Below are 16,861 nucleotides of genomic sequence, written 5' to 3'. Positions count from 1 at the left end.
AAGAAAAACATGTATATATATATGTAATTGTGTTCGATTTGATTTGTGATATCCTTTAAAAAAATAGAAATTAATATTATTTTCAGAGAAAAGAAAAGGAAGAGAAGTAACCATCATTACATTGCCTGTAGGGAAGAAGAAGCAACAAGAAAGCTCCATAGACCACCTGTGAAGTATTTACTACACAAGACCTAAAGCATGTAAGCCAACCTAATCTTCATGTAGTGTCACTTCCAGTGAGAACAATACTGGTCGAGTACCTAAATCCGTAAGGAGTAGAAGACTGCAGGGAAGAAAGCAGGAGGAGGTCTCCTGCTTTAGCAAGAGTGGTTGATGAGAATGGGGGAAGGAAGTGGTCAAGAGGATCTTCCATCGTTAATCATGGTCTGGGGAGAAATATGATCAGTTCTTCTGACCTCAAACATCTTGTCATGTCTTTTCCCTTTGTATACTATTTCCCTGGTGCTGGTAAACTGGGTGGTGTTATCATGTTGGAGGCCACATGCTGACAAGAACACGCATATGGAGAAAGAAAGGGCTGAGACTTTTTCTTGCTGGCTCGGACATGGATGAAAAGTACCACAATGAAGTACAAAAAGCTAATGCTTTTCCACACACTAGCCACTATGCTCAGCAGCACTGCCATGCTTAATCTGCCATACAAATGAGGTGATCATATCTAGAATGCGGTGGGAAGAAGGCATGGCATGAAGTAGCAATTGGAGAGAAGATGCAGGCGGAGGTGGTGGTGGTGGTGGAGGAAGAAGAAGAAGAAGAAGAAGAAGAAGAAGGAGAGTTGAACATATGGGAATTGGCGCAGCAGGTGAAGTGGCCATCTCCTACTTTTTGTGCGTACGCATGCAGGCAGGCAGGCAGGCATGCATTTGCAGGGGGAATAGGCAGGTACTGGACATGGCTACGTTTGCAGGGGGGCAATGAGAGCTATATTGCTTGTTCGGAACAGTTGGCTTGTTTCTTTGAATTTGTTCTCTCTGGATGCATATCTTTTGGTGCTCATGACTCATGATTCCTCTCTATACCTACAGGTTCATTGTGAGAGAGAGAGAGAGAGAGAGGGAAGGGGATGTCAGGGTCACTTCCTATCTGATGAGTTAGTTCCCTTTTCCGATGAAGGAAGGGCGAGGGAGGGAGGGAGGAGAAGAAAGCATCGATCGATCCATGGGGACCGAAGTGCATGGGAATCCTCAAACATTTTGTAGGAGCTCTCATGACAGCATACATGAGACAAAGAAGCAAGTCACGTCCCATCCATGTCCATTTGTAAGAAAACCCTAATGGCCTTGCGATCGCTGCTGCTGCTGCTGCTGCATGCGCCACTGTCGTCGTGCACCTCACGCTCTACAATCATCGACTGCAAAGATTTAGTACGCCGATCTCGTGGGCTCAGCGAGGAGATAGAATGGAATTGGTGGGAGCGAGACGTCGGAAGAAGGTCAACCTTGTTTGGAGCACCGGGAAAAGTATCTACGCGCCATGATGGCCGGTGCATGTTGTGGGGGCCACTCGCATTTAGCCGCTGCCGCAGGATCTCCGGTGCTCGATACACGGCAGGGGTCTGGCCCCCCCGCCGGTGCCCCACCACCACCCCCGGGGGCGCATGGCTCCCGACATCATCGACTCGCTGCCTCACCTGCTTCCCATACAACAAAAGAGACAATTTTGTAATCAATGCAAGTGCAAACTCATGCATGCATTATCATCAACCCCCTCTCTCTCTATCTACCTGTAAACACAACAACAGCTCACCTCCTCCTTAGTGCACATATCTTTTCCTCTTTCTCTCTCTCTCTCTCTAACTTTCCCATGTATTTTTCTACGTGATGCCTTTTTTCTTTTGTTTGTCTCTCTTCTTGGTTTGGGTGGAGATGCATTGATGACGGTGATGATGATGACATGATGACGACCGGATAGTATATATATATAAGTGATGGCTGTCGAAAGGTTTTTGTGGGTGGCAAAATCCAAATAAATACACTACTGGCTTAATCTCTATGCTTAATCTTTTATGTCACTTGTACAATCTTAATTCTTATGCTCCCTTAATAACGATAAATACTATGTAGAACTCCATAAGGCATTCACAAATACTATGAATCATTGAATTCATAATTTCTCAAGAACATGAATCCGAGCTTAAAGAACAAAGTAGGATTTGGAATGAAAACCAAAATCAAAACAAGAGACATTGTGACCCCATTATCCACCAATGTTGAAGGACTACTCCTCATCAAAGGATACGCAAATTAGATAGATCACTTGGCAAAATGATTGCTTCCATGGAAAGAAGACATGTCCAATGAAGCCAAGAAATTTTGGACCCTAAGATTCTTGCCTAGGCGAGAAAGGTGTTAGGTCATTTATCTTCATCATAAACCCGCCATGATCTTTTTTTATCTAGTAATGTTAATGGATTAACATCGAAGCTACTATTCATGTGTGCTACCATTTATTGTCGTAGGTGAAGAAATTAAATCGAATAAATTCTGTAATCACCAAAATGTTACATCTAATGTCTCGTCTAAGTTAGATGTATGTCTCATCTTCTTATCCATCATATGATAACCTCGATTATGTTAATTATAATTCTATCAGAAGGCTTATACATTTGATTATACTCTCTCTCTCTCTCTCTCTCTCTCTCTATATATATATATATATATATATATATATTTCTATCACAAGGCATAGGCTCGGAGGGAAGCAGTACGGCACGGCACGGCGGCCCGTATCCCGGCCCGGTTCGGGAACACCTGGAGGCCATGAGGTGGATGATGGGGGAAACCCAGTCAGACCTCGTGATTCGTGCCATAAAATAACAACAGAGGCCGATGGGCTCTCTCGTCCTTTTGTCTCCTCCATGTAATCATTTCCGGACATGCATTTCCCCACCACCGCTCCATACCCGCCCACGTAAACACTCTCTATATTCTGTGCTATTTCCTCCGCATCCTTTTTGGTCCCGTCCCTTCGATATCTATGTTTTACATATCAGTCCCTACGAATGAGTCTTATGATTTTTGCAAATGAGCCCTTAGTAATTGTATTTATTGGGATTATAGTTTTCTGAAGGATATGAATGTGCGTATAAATAACAGACCTGCGACCCTCTCTCTCCCTCTTTTGCTTTCTTCTCCGGCTATTGGATCTCTCTCTCTCTCTCTCTCTCTCTATCTATCTATTATTTCTCTCCACAAGCTTCCAAGAAAGAGGAATTATATGGAAAGTGAGAGATCGTGAAGCCCACAGCCGGAGGAGTCACCTGTCGACATACTCTCTCTTGCTGCGGCCTCCTCCATGCGCGTTTGGTCCTCGCCCGCCTCGATCGCTACCCGTTCTTATCCGGCTTCTGCTTCGTCTTGAGCTCGTCGATCGATCGACCGGAGGGGAATCGGGGTCGGGACCATGGTGTGACGCGATGGTCCCTGCTAGGAACCTCCTCCGGCGGCACTGTGACTCCTACGGGGCTTACTTCTCCGGTGGGGACCCTCGGTTCCATGATTTGGACGGCTTGTCTTCGCTGAAGCTGAACAAGTTGATGGCTGACGAGCCCTCTCCGGCTCCGGAAGACGAGCAATTCGGGCGCGACGACGGCGGCTCCGGAGACTGGCTCCAATTAGGTTTGGGGACTCCTCCTCCCTTGGTTCCCACGGACGCGGCGCCGGGAAGGACGGCAACGACGCAGCTCGAGTTGTTCTCCGCTCGGCCGTCCTCGTCGGAGTCGCCCGCGCCCGGTACGTGCCCTGTTGCTTGGCCGGGGGTCAGCGGCTTCCGTGCTCCGATGATGGGGATGGCGATGACGATGGTGCCGTGGATGAGTCACAGGCGGGAGATGCCATGGGGGCGTTGCAATCCTAATCTCGCCATGGGCGGGAGCTCAGCGACGACGACGCTGCCACCGGTGATGCCGGAGTTCGTCGCACGACAGTTCGTGTACCCCATACCAGGCTCAGCGACGCCGTCAGGCCCAGAGGTTCTGCCGGGGATGAGGGTTGTCACCCCGCCGAGACGACCGCAATCGGGTGTTTGGATCATGCTTCAGGCCGCGAGAGATCAGTAAGTCGTACTTGTCTTCGTCCCACCAAAAAGATCAGAAAACACGCCTCTTCTGCTTGTTCTTCTTCTCTTCATTTCTTGTTTCTATTAACCGTTGTCTTTAACATCATGTTTCTTCTTATTTTCCTTTCTATTCTTGGAATCGCTGCAGAGGGAGGGAGCCTTTTCTGCCTCAGATACCCAGGAGCTACTTGAGGATTAAGTACTTCCAACTCTCTCTCCCTCTCTCTCTCTCTCTCAACACGATTCCCTATTTGAGCTGCTTTTAGATGCTATATTTGGAGCTCATCATATTACTGTTGAGGTTTTCGGCTTTGGGGTTCTCATCTTGCATAGCTCACAGGGACGGGAGGATGACAGTGGGGTTGCTGATGAAGTACTTGGTGAACAAGCTGGGTTTAGAGAATGCACACGAGGTATTATACTCCGACACCTCTATGCATGCCACTACTTATATTTCTTTGCTGGTCATGGCCAAGACGAAGGCATTTTAAGGTCACCCATGGTTTCACCAAAATGCAAATGCTACCAGCCACCATGGAGAGGGCCGGGCATGGTTTCTTGGCACTTTCCTGCCCTAATTCCCAGGGTTGGTGTTGGGATGGTGAAAGGAACCTGGGAGCTAAAAAGGGTACATAGAAATGTGGGATTCTAACTTTTGTAGTTGCATGACATTAGGTGGGATGTGAACGTCTGAGTGGCGTATCATTGCTCATCACCACGAGCAGACCTCTCCCAAGCTTTTATCCTGGGCACTGTTTGGGTTGGAACATGGGTTGCCCTCCCCAGCTCTGTTGTGTTGATGGCCGTAAAACCCCAGTGGTTTAACCCATCATGGCAAGAAAACCTTTTCTATATGTAGGCTTTTCATGCCATAAATAGGACAGACATACCTAAGAAAGGCAGTCTTTTAGATGCAAGAGCTTCATATATATATAAAACCTTGCATGCCATGCTTCCCTTATGGGTCGGGGAAGCCAATGGCTTCTCAGTATCATCTCATCCTGTGGATGTGCTACTGGGCATTATTGTCCTTCCCGGTTGGTTGCTTGTGACAGCCCTAATAGCCTTCTTTCACCTACCTTTGCTGAAAGCTATGCGCTATCCTTACATGAATGAACCCAACTGCAGTGTTGAAGTTACATGGACGGCACCCTTTCACCCACGAAGGATATCTCCTTCTCATCATGATGTTAGATCTTGTTTGTGAACTTGGTAGAGGCTTGTCTACTTAGCAGATTCCATCAAGCTCAACATTTACTCCATATCTTTAGAGTGCAGCTACCAGTTTCCTCCTTTGATGCTTTCACAATTTAATTCAAAACCCAGGGTGGTAATCTCCCTTGCGATGGATACAGTTCATGCATCATCTGTCATTATGTCCAACAGAATGTAGCAATTAACACTTTTTTGTGTGATCTTGTGACTATGATCAGCCATTAGATAGTTTGTGATTGTGGTATTTCTCATGCTGGTGTTTCCTAGTTTGAGTCGAACCATCCATTTCATCTTCCAAATCCATTTCATGACTAAGGATGCATTTAAGCTTGATTAGGCTGCAAACTAGCTGTAAAATGCTATATGCTTGCTAACCTGCACAGATCTTATGCTTGCTTGCTAACCTGACTCGTTCATTTAGGTCTTTGCTTACAGTCAGTTATGCATGACATACATGTAATACAAAATCCAATCTTCCACATTGGAAAGAGCAAATAGGATAAGTGAATTAGTCTTTCTCTCACCTAATTTTCTAAGCAATTTCATTCAACAGAGACTGTGATATTTTTTGTTTTGATTTATCTTCCAGTTGATATATTAATCTTACGCTCCGAAGAAATAAATTTTGCGACACGCCACAGCTGTACATCTTTGTGTATTGATCAGCCATCCTTGAAACTACAAATCTTTTTTGGCCTCAATTCTATTATTCCATTTTGTTTGGAGAATTCATAACTAGAACTGAATCCTTATCTTTTTCACCCCAAATTAACTGTACCCTTGCACAAGATCAGATTTCCAACACTCATGCTAGACCTATGCTGTTTTGCAAACATTAGCATATGGGAGAATCTCATCTATTAAAAGATGTGAGATACACATACAAGTCTTAATTCTTTTGTTTCGTTTGCTTGTCATTGTATTTTCCAAGTTCTTTGGTGCCTAAAATCTCATCCTATTCATATATGCAGTTTTTCCTTTCTGAACAGTATTTATAGAGATGTCAACATATTTCAATTCAAACCTAAATAGGTCCAGTCTAGTTAAAGTCAGCCAAAAATTTCATGCCATTTGAATGAAACTTGCAATCGCAAAGGTCTTGCACATCATCTACATATTGTTTATTTCGGCTGGACTTGTTGTATTAGGACTCAAAAACCTAAGATACTAAATCCTGATGTATGTTGCTGAATTGGTGACATGCAACTTACATGCTGTTTGTATGAGGCCAACTGTGTGCCATTGGTTGACTAGATTTCTCCTTGTTTCCAGCTATGAATTAGCAAGCTAATGATATAAGGTTAGAAGAGAATAAATGCTTTGGTGCATAGAACAGTGCATGGCTTCTCCTTTCCATGCAATGCTGATGGTCTCATGCTTTCGCGGGGCTGTCATCATGCTGTGGCCTTGTGGTTAGGTCCTACGAGGCGGAGAATTCTTGTTAAGAGGTGACATCAAGGGTTTAAGTGGTGCACTTGATGAGAATATGAATGAGAGGGCCCATCGGTGGCAATACGTATGTGTGTGCGCGCGAGAGCGCGCATCATAGGCTTTGGAGTGAAGACGAATGCATGGAGTGGGGACTCCATGGCCACAAATAGAATCATTCCCCTAGTGGTGAAGGCGAAGGCATGAAAGCACGATAGGAGGGGGAAAGCGGAGGACCACGCCCTTCATCTCCTCCACCAACTGTGCCTTCCATGTCTCACCAGCTTATCCGTGGAAGATGTGCATGGGGAAGCTCTGCTACACCGTAGGGTTTCCCACCATTATCTTCCAGCAAGAGAATGTTGACCTGCTTTAGGCTTCTAAGCAAAGGGGATGTGTGGGGTTTCGTATATAGAAAATAGCAGACAACGTGAGAAGACGTGCATGCAGTGTTTTTTGTGTGTGTGCTGTATGTTCCTGTTAGGTAGAGAGAGAGAGAGAGATGAGATAAATAAATGAGAATGATTCCTCGGCGTGCTTTTCGGATCAGCCTTCTCTTCCAGCCTTAATAATTACAGCAAGTGTGTGTTCGTGTACGGAGCAAAGCTTGCTGATGAATTAAGTGGAGGTGCACGCAATAAGATGTGACATGGAATAAGGTACGTCTAATATATGATATAAAACCAATGATGCGTGCTTTATGATGAGGATTACAAAGGAAAGTGCAGTTATGGGGAACAATGATTGATCGTATATGTGCTTCTTCTAATCACTCTTAATTAGTCTGTCTGCTTGTGCGAGAATTCGGTAGATATGAGAACCGTAGATAGATAAATTATACGAGTGAGTGGTGGTTTCACATCATTCAATTTTTCTTTTATATCATCTTAATAATTTCGTTAAATTTAAATCTCACTTCGGATATATTAAAATAAATTTAGAAATAAAATATCATTAGAATCTCTCATGACCCGACACGAACTGCTATGCTTTGTGTAAAATATCAACGACCATTATCCTATTAGGAGTAGCCATAATGATGGATCAAACTGTTGAAGATTCCTGTGGTTGTGCTTCTTAGACATCGTTGCTTGGTCTGTAATTTTGTGCTGTGCTTTGTTTAAGAGACTGTCACGTCAACGTGCAACCCTTCCATGTTCTTGAATCAGGTGGAGATCACGTGCAGAGAACAGCTGCTGCTACCCTTCTTGACGCTGCTGCACGTCCGGGACAACATATGGCGGTCGAGGGAGGAGACGACGACGACGACGACGCTGCTCCGAGATTCGGGCAGCGGCACGGATCACGTCATGATGTTGCAGTACGGCAGGAGTGCGTACACGGAAGCTCGATCGCGCGCGTGAATCGTTCCCCCTCCCTCCCCCCTTCCGCGCTGCAAGTTTTGTTGACTGTCTTCTGGTCGTCATCACGTTTGTTTCTCGTCATCTTGATTCGTTGAGAAAACAGCTTGGGGGTAATGAGATCTTTGAGGAGGACAACATCAAACTGTTGTGCTTCCAATCTACATCTTAGATTGATATATTTTTTCTTGGTTTTGTTGCTTCTTCTCATCATCTAACAATGCATCATCTCAGGTTTCCATGAATCACCGTCAGAAAAATGTACAAAGAACACGCAAATTGCACCTCCAATTGATTGATGATATAAAGGATTCAAAGGTCATCATCCTCTCCCCGGTCCTGTGTACTTAAAAGCTAGTGATGGAACACAAAGTTGAATACATACATACATACATACGAGTATTCTTGTCGTGCTTCACATCAGGGAAATCATCTCACACGACCAAATAATTCGAGAACCGAGTGAGTCATGGAACTTTCTCCATTCATAACACAAGGCATAACCTAGGCAAGAATATAGTTCTGGTACAACATCCTTTGTCATGGTCTAAAGAAGCTTGAAATGTGCTGTATCGTTGAGGTCCTTATCTGCCATCCTTTTCTTTGTGAATCATCAAACCGGGACTGCATTAAGCCAGCTGGGCCGGTGAGAAGACGTTTAATTGGAATTGCATGAACGAACATCCCAATGGAAAAGTTGAGGTTTCCACTGCCACCCAGGAGGAGGTTTCATCGAGTTACTTCTCTGTCCGAGAACTCTTTGTGAATCTTGTTGTCATTACGACTTACAAACCGAAGTTTGCTATTACCAGATCTTTACCTCTGGAGAGCTGGTCGATCAAGGGTGTAAAGAAGATCCTCAAGGGAATTAGCTCGTCTGTTACGTGAGAGCTCTTTCGGCTCATTTTGATCGATTGATGTATTAGCAACTGCCAGCTTTTCAGGCAATCATAGGACTGTCCTGTTCAGAAATTCAGTGATCCGAAGCACCAGCTACCTAAGAGATTCTCCTGAAACTTCTGACCGATCGCAAACAAAGCATCAGACAAATTGATAAGTAATCCACCAAAATGGAAATATTGAGTACTGCATCTGAAAACTATCCAAAATATACTAGAAGCATGATTAATGGTTTCTTGCCAAGTGAATTCATACCATACACCTTGATGGAGATCCTGGCACCTTGCAAATAAATTTAGGCATGACACCTTCCAAAAATTGGCCCACCCATATGTTGACACCTTTTGGCATATATTGGCATGACATGTAATCAGACACATTGTACATTTTGATGCATGTCGACATGGGGCAATCAGCATGACAATCCTCATAAGGACGATATTCTCTTAAAGGATTAAGCAAAGTTGGGAGTGAAGCATTATTGAAAATAAAATGAAGTAGGACCAATTAGGAATTGACCTGCACATGTTGTCAGGCCACGATCTAATGGTGCCGTGACTTGGATAAAAATAGTGAAACTCAACCTGTACTACTTTTCGAACTGTAAATATGGGTATATTTAAATGTCAGTAGCAACTGTTAATTAGGTGGTCCTATCCTGTATCAGAAGCAACCAGTTCTATCATCTTTAATCCTACCTCAACACACTTATTTTTTAAGTTAAAGTAGTCCCAGAAGGCAAGTTAAAGTTAACTTATAACAACAAGATAAAACCACCTGTTGTTTCCTTTATGTACAAGTATCCTACTTAGGAAGGCCAAAATATCAAACGAGTTCATTATACAAGGACGCATGTCATTTAATATTGCACATGAAGATTTTAGGTGAAGAGGAAAAAAAATGTAGTCCTTACCTCAACCCTTGTGTCTGTTCCTACCAACTCATTTTTCTAGTTTCTCAGTTACCTCATCATTAATCCTACCTCAGCACCCTTATTTTTAAGCTAGGGAGTCCCAGAAAGGTAGTTGAAGGTGGTTTAAAACAAGAAGAAAAAACCACCTGTTGCTTCCTTTTATGTGCAAGTGTCCTATTTAGGAAGGTTAACATATCAGAGGATCTCATCACATGAGGAGGCATGTCATTCAGTATTGAACATAAGGATTTTAGGTGAAGAAAAAAAAAAATGATGTGGTCCTTTCTTCTACCCTTGTCTCTGTTTCTGCCAAACTCAATTGTATAGTTTCACATAGTTATCCAACTTTTTTGGTATAACAGTAGTCTTATAAAATTTACAACTTTTCATCTTCCCCAGAAGAGCTCTTTGTATTAAGATATTATTTGAACAGCAACACATGAACGCTTCTATTATGCATTTATTTTGCACCAATCAACCTAATGCCTCTTCCATCTATATACAACCACTCAACAACTTATAGCGCTTTTATTTTGTCGATCATAACAACAATGTAAAACACGTAATTACTCCCATAGTTCAGGTTAAACAAGTTAACTTCAAAACTAAATATACTAAACAGCCTTTGTTAACAATGGACACATACAAAAAAAAAAAAAGGTCTACTCTCAAAGTTAGCAGTTAAAGATTTACTCAACTTAGTAATACATTTAGGTCGTCTGTTGCAAATGAGGTGTCCTACACACAATCAAAATGCAGAATATAACCTAAGTGAAGCTTTATAGAAATCACAGACCAACAGTGATGATATTGTTAAAAGCATGTGTTCTTCAGGTTTCAATTATCAGTGGCTTCCAGGTTGTTCTACTATCCATGTGGGGATCAGGCCATCGCAAACACAATACAATCAGACTTATATCATGTTCTTTGGATGTTCTCGTTCCTGGAGGATTGGAAGTTTGAACAGAATTGTTTGACTTTTCCATCATCAATTTTTAGGAACAAAGTTAATCAGAAAGCAGGAAATAACAAGAAGATATATCTAAGATCAAAGTGATCCTTAAAGTCTTAACCACAAGACTAAGCCAATGGTCAAATAAAAGGAAGAGAAACAAATGAGATGGCTGTCATACCCAAAAGCACCAACCTGAGCTGGAGATAATTCATGTCATGCTTAAAGCAGGCCAAAAAGACTTTTGGAAGGCAAGAGGCACTTAATTATAGATAGAGATAGCACATTCATGTTCAACTATATTTCGACCAATCAGAAATGATGAATTTTTGGTTCTAGATACTTTAAAAAAGGAACAGAAGCTCCACGGGGGACTGCTTGATAACCGAATATATTTATTGGCTTGGCCTCGATCCATTACTAGGATGTGAAACCCAGAATTTGGTTATACTCAAATAAGGATACACAAGCAAGACTTAGTTAGGTTAGCTTCCGACTGTTTCAGAACCAATGTCATATACAACAGTGTAGTGACAAAGATTAATAGCACGCGAAGCTAATTTTCTCGTTAATCTAAGATCTGGTGTTACATGATCATTTCCCGGGCAATATACTTGTTAGGGAATAACCGAACTAGCTGGTGTTTTTCCCTCAATCCATCCAAAAGGCATACGTTCATATGCACTGTCTGACAGAGAATTTGATGTTTTAACTAATTCAATTAATTAATAGATGGGAATAGTAAATCCATCCACATTCAGTTATATTATTATGGAATGTCCATAATTTGCTGACAAAATCCCCATTTAAGAAGACAAAGGTAGAAGGAGCAGATAAAAAAAGGGACATAACTGGAACCAAAATTTTTCTAAGCTGCTGCGGTAAAAGCCAATAATTGAAGACTTCTGGAAACTGAATTGAACATAAATTTAAGGATCTTATTTAAATCGATTGAGGAACACTATAACAAAGCGAAGGATAACTGAAGACTAGATATCTAGCTAACAACAAGTCGATCTAAAGACAAAGAGGAAGTTAAAATGAATTCAACAGCAAAATCTAAGCAATGAAAGGAGGAATTTACCTGGCAAGAGGCCGCAGTGGCCCTCGCCCAATCCAAGGGCGGGAGAGCTGTAGACCTTATCGAACCTCACGCCGACTTTAGGAAGACGGCCAACGCGCCGGCCTGCGGCAACTGCCGGCCACCGACCAGTTCCGGACGGAGACGAACGGCGCACTCACGTGGGCGATCAAGAGGATTTCCGTGACCCCCTTCGCGATCTACAGCGGATTCGGAGGCGGCGCCGCTGAACAAAAGCGCCAGGGGAGGCGGCGGCGGGAGGAGGAGGACGTTGGAAGGATTCTTGACCCTTGATGGAGGGGCCGAACAGACAGAGGGGCACCGACGGTCAAGGGCTGGGGGAAGAGCCGCGAGGCGGCAGCGCAGCAAGGGAGGATCTCACGCTCTTGCTCGAGGGCCTTCTCCTCGGATGGGATAGGGTTCCCGGATAGCACAACACCGGATCGAGACGGAGGCCATGAGGCACGAGGAAGACGGCGATGCTACTACCCCATCGTGAGAGATCAGGGGCGGTGGAGAGGACGGCAGTTGAGGAGAACAACAGAACGGTTGCCACCTCGCCACCCATTTATCCTCTATGGCAAGACGGAGAGGATTCATCAGTGTTACGTTCGACCCGCTCAATTTTGGATTTGGTCCACGTCATAAGAATTTGATTTTTCCCATATATCTATCTTTCAGGAGACTTTAAATGTTTATGACGTGAAATATAAGCTGAGTTCTCAGGAAAAATGGTTCATCATTTTGGGTTTTTTAATCAACTAAATGCAATAGACAATAAAAGTTGTAAGTATCAAATACGATCAAATCGTAAAGGCAAATTTTGAGGAGAAAAGACTTCAAAAAAAATTTGTAAGTATCAAATAGGATCAATCGTAAAAGCAAATTTTGAAGAGAAAAAGACTTCAAAAAAAATTTTAGAATCTACAAAAACAATAAGCAAATTTTGAGGAGAAAAGATTTCAAAAAAAAATTTAGAATCTACAAAACAATACTCGTTAAAACTTCAATAAACATCTATCAGTTCAAGTGACAGGAGACTTTTGAAAGACTAACGTATAATATGAAAAGTTTATTCCTTCGTTTAAAGGATTTGTAGAAACCAATAAAGATCAGTATAACTCGATCGATCTTACACAAAAGTCAAAGTTATTGACGAGTTGGAGTAGCATGATAGATCAAAGTTCGGCTAGTCAACAACAACGATGGAAAGTCATTAGGATCCATGAGGCACATTGCAATTGAAGCAAAATATTGAAGATTTAACAAAGGTGAGAAGAAGTAGTATCTATAAGATAAGGATGTCGAAAGAATAAATGGGGGAGAATATCACGAATAAAATTATAAATAAGGTATTCAATATAATACTTATATGTGTTTATGTAGTTCAGTTTTGTTTACGCTTTGCACAACATGTAGAGAACTTGCAATGAGTTTAGTAGTCCAATTTTGGTTGGTTTTTATGGATATTTCAAGATTATAAATATAAATTATGTGTAATTAACATGTTGAGACAAAACTTCTAAAAATAGACCATCTATGTATCATTTTGGGGGCTTTCTAACTCCGCAAAGTAGTGCAAAATGTCAATCAGTACGACACCAAGGAGCTGCTCAAGTGGCATATGGCTAGATAGGCCTAGGGGATAGTGTTGGTTCGTTGTCTTATTCCACAATAATATTATGTGGGCACTTATGAAAATTTTTGATCACGACATACTACCTTCGATATTTTGTCACACGATTATTTAAAGTTTACAAAGTCTATATTTATAATTAACATTAACTATCGAGTGTTTGTTGAAATGATTATTTGTTGGATCTCGAGTTAAATATTTTCTCTAACTCATATTCTCTTTTGTAGGTCGTTAAGGGACCATAAGAGATTTCGCTGATCATTTATAGACAAACACATTATTATGATATTGTATGGGTTAGAGAAAATCAGTTAAATCTGTGATACCATAATAACTTTTAAAATAATTTGAACAATCCCTATTAATCAGATAAGAAAAAGCAGGAGAAGAAATACAAGATGATAAATTTATCAAGAAAAAGGAGAGTAATGTCCAGCGTAGTCCAAAAAATATCACTATAAGCCTTCTCAAAGTCACTCTTGAACATGACTAAAGGATATAGGTACCAATACTTTAGTAATCCTTTTCATGGTCAATTGTAAGAGCCTCGTAAGCTTTTGTTAATGTTGAACCTAATTTTCTTTTCTTTTTTATCCTTCTCTAAAGTATAAATAAGATGTACAGACGATATACAATGTCAAAACGATATAATTCCCAAATAGTAATCATCGTTCTTACCTTAATGGATCCCACTTAAAAGGCCAATAAGGCCCTTTTGGCTTGTTAGACACCTCTCCATCTTTATAGGTTGATGGTCTCTCCATCGTAATATTTAGTTTGTCCCTCGTAGGGAATAAAGCTACTAAAATGAATGGGTTATTTGAGATTAATTTTACATGAAAGATTATAAGGATAAACGTGTTGTGAAAAATGTATAATACACGTAAAAATTAGGATGACTGAGTTTGAGCTATGGTTCGATATTTCAATGTAATTTTTGTGAAGCCATCAATCCCTTGTTGTCGTGGAAGAAGAACATTATAGCTCTGAAATGAAATCGAGGAGAAGGAGAAACCAATAGTAAACTCTAAGACCTATGTCCAAGAATTTTTCATTAAAATAATCAAAATTGAGAGACTTCGTATCAATACATTATGATCGACCAAGGAATGGAGTGGATAACATGTGGTATTATATCCTTTTTACTCAAACGAGTAGTCAATAAAAAAATAAATAATGTGGTACACTAAGAGACGGATGACCAGATATAGCAAAGATTTGCTCTAATCAGGATAAAAATTTACTCTTTCCAAACAATAATTTATGTATTCCGAAAGTTTGATTAAAAAGATAAATATCAATAATTAACTCAACTCATGAAGTACAACATTTTGAGTACTTTCGAAATATGAGTAAAGAGTGTCAATACTATTAATCAAGTGACCCTTAAGAAGGTAGACGAAGTCAAGTGACCTTTAACCTTTTCAGTTTTTGAGAGAACAAGTGTTTTCTTAATTATCTAACAAGGGAGCTCTATATGTTTTCGAAGAGAACTTAACAGTTGATAGCAATCGTTGAATCCCCCCCCCCCCCCCAACGATGATCAATTCTACTGAAGGTAGCTTATCCACTTTATTTTCTAATAGAGTGGCAATCGAAAGCAAACGTGATGTGAACCTACTTAGAGGCGATGACTAGTAGAAAAAGAATTAATGAGAAAATTTTATAGAGGACAAGGCCTCAAAACTTTAAATTCTACAATGAGATGTTCATTAAAGCTCCAATCTACATCCATCCAGTTCAACCATCACAATAAATTTGAGGGATCATAACAAAACAAGGAAAGACCTTTTACTTTATCGATGGATCCATGGATGCAAACAAGATAAATCTCACGTTAGAGTTAGTTAGTGGCGAGTTAAAATAATATTATTGGATTAAATGTTTGACTACTCAATAACAGTAGTGAGAGACCAGTTGAGAGCCTAGAGGTGTATTTCAACTAAAGCAAGACCAAACATATAGCAAAGTGAGAAGATACAACATTTGCATAAGCCTCGATGAGGACATCAAAAGAATAAGTGGAGAAAAATATCACGAACTATTAATAGTAAAGGTGTTCGATGCAATGTCCATACTTTTTTATCTTGTTCATGCCTTAAATAATATGTAAGAGGATTTCAATAGGTTTGACGGCCCATTTTGGTTAGGTTTTACAACCCTTTCTGGTTTTTGAGTATAGCTTGTGCGCGATCATCACATAGAGACAAAATTACTTAAAAACGAAACCTCTAGCCCATAACTTATAAGGATTTTCATGAGCGAAGAACAAGCACCTATGGTTCAGACCCCTAGAACCCTAGGTGACACATGACTTGGTGGGTTTTTAGGGTATTGTTAAGGGATGATTCATCGATTGATTTGGCAATAGTGTTATAAGAGCATTAGAATTTTTACATATGATAAACTACCTTAAACTCTTTGTCGTATGATTATTCAGAGTTTACAAAATTTATCTTTGTATTTTACATTGCTTAAAAAATGTTTTCTCTTTTACAAGTCTTTAAAGGGCCAACAAGGTTACAAGAATAACCTCGAAAGTCGTTCTTTACTAATGACATACAAAAGAATCGTAGGACTTATAGAATCAACGACAATAGCGAGGAGGTTAGTGAGATAACAATCGCTTTAGAGTTAATTCTCCAAGCAAGATTCCCTGCTTAAAGAGAAGAGGGTTCCCATTCCCAAACTCTAATCGCTTCGCCCGAAATGAGAGCAATCCATGTATCAATCCACCGACAGGTACTTGCCTGCTTAATATCGGTCCAGATAAAAGAGGGAACTCTGGTAACTACTACACCAAGGTTCTACAATGTTTATAGATTGTAATTGCTATACCGAGATTCTAGATTTCTGAAAGCAAGAATAGATCACCCTAAAGAACAGTGAACTGTAGGATGAAACCAAGGTACTCAAAGCTAGATACCAGCTTGTCTTAAAATTTGAATCTGCAGCCAGCAATCCCAAAGAATGTAGGATGAAACCAAGGCACTCCAAGCTAGAGAGCAGATGCACATGATCACAAAATGATATAACAATAACAAAATAACAAAAAAAAACTGTAAAATCCCAACTATTTGCGGTCGGCAAATGATCATAAGTTACAGCCAGCTGAAAAGGACTATTTGAATAATAGTACTTCATAACAAAGACAACATCCCACCTTTGCACTTAACTATGATCCATTTAGAACCCGGAAGAAAATAACAATAACATTCTTTACAATCCATGCTGGTAGAGAGTCTTTAATTTCTCAATGACCAAAGCCATTTTCTTATTATAACTGATAGTCCAAATA

General features: G+C 40.9%; 1 protein-coding gene and 1 long non-coding RNA gene across 2 annotated transcripts; one reads left to right on the top strand and one right to left on the bottom strand.

Annotated features, from left to right (window-relative positions):
* Positions 1-3,145: 3,145 nt before the first annotated feature.
* LOC103987097 (protein LAX PANICLE 2) lies at positions 3,146-8,276 on the top strand. Its single transcript, XM_009405293.3, has 4 exons — positions 3,146-4,074; positions 4,226-4,276; positions 4,418-4,490; positions 7,890-8,276. The coding sequence occupies exons 1-4, from the start codon at positions 3,437-3,439 to the stop codon at positions 8,082-8,084; spliced, it is 957 nt and encodes a 318-aa protein (XP_009403568.2). The 5' UTR covers positions 3,146-3,436; the 3' UTR covers positions 8,085-8,276.
* Positions 8,277-8,343: 67 nt separating this feature from the next.
* On the bottom strand, positions 8,344-12,480 carry LOC135614436 (uncharacterized). Its single transcript, XR_010487541.1, has 2 exons — positions 11,931-12,480; positions 8,344-9,100 (listed from the first exon to the last, which is right to left on the bottom strand). It is a non-coding gene; the product is annotated as an uncharacterized LOC135614436 (long non-coding RNA).
* Positions 12,481-16,861: the final 4,381 nt, after the last annotated feature.

The sequence above is a fragment of the Musa acuminata genome, chromosome BXJ2-6 (assembly GCF_036884655.1).
Source record: "Musa acuminata AAA Group cultivar baxijiao chromosome BXJ2-6, Cavendish_Baxijiao_AAA, whole genome shotgun sequence".
In the NCBI taxonomy this organism is placed as follows: domain Eukaryota; kingdom Viridiplantae; phylum Streptophyta; class Magnoliopsida; order Zingiberales; family Musaceae; genus Musa; species Musa acuminata.
The sequence above is the reverse complement of the archived record's forward strand: the minus strand, read 5'-3'. Positions and strand labels throughout refer to the sequence as shown.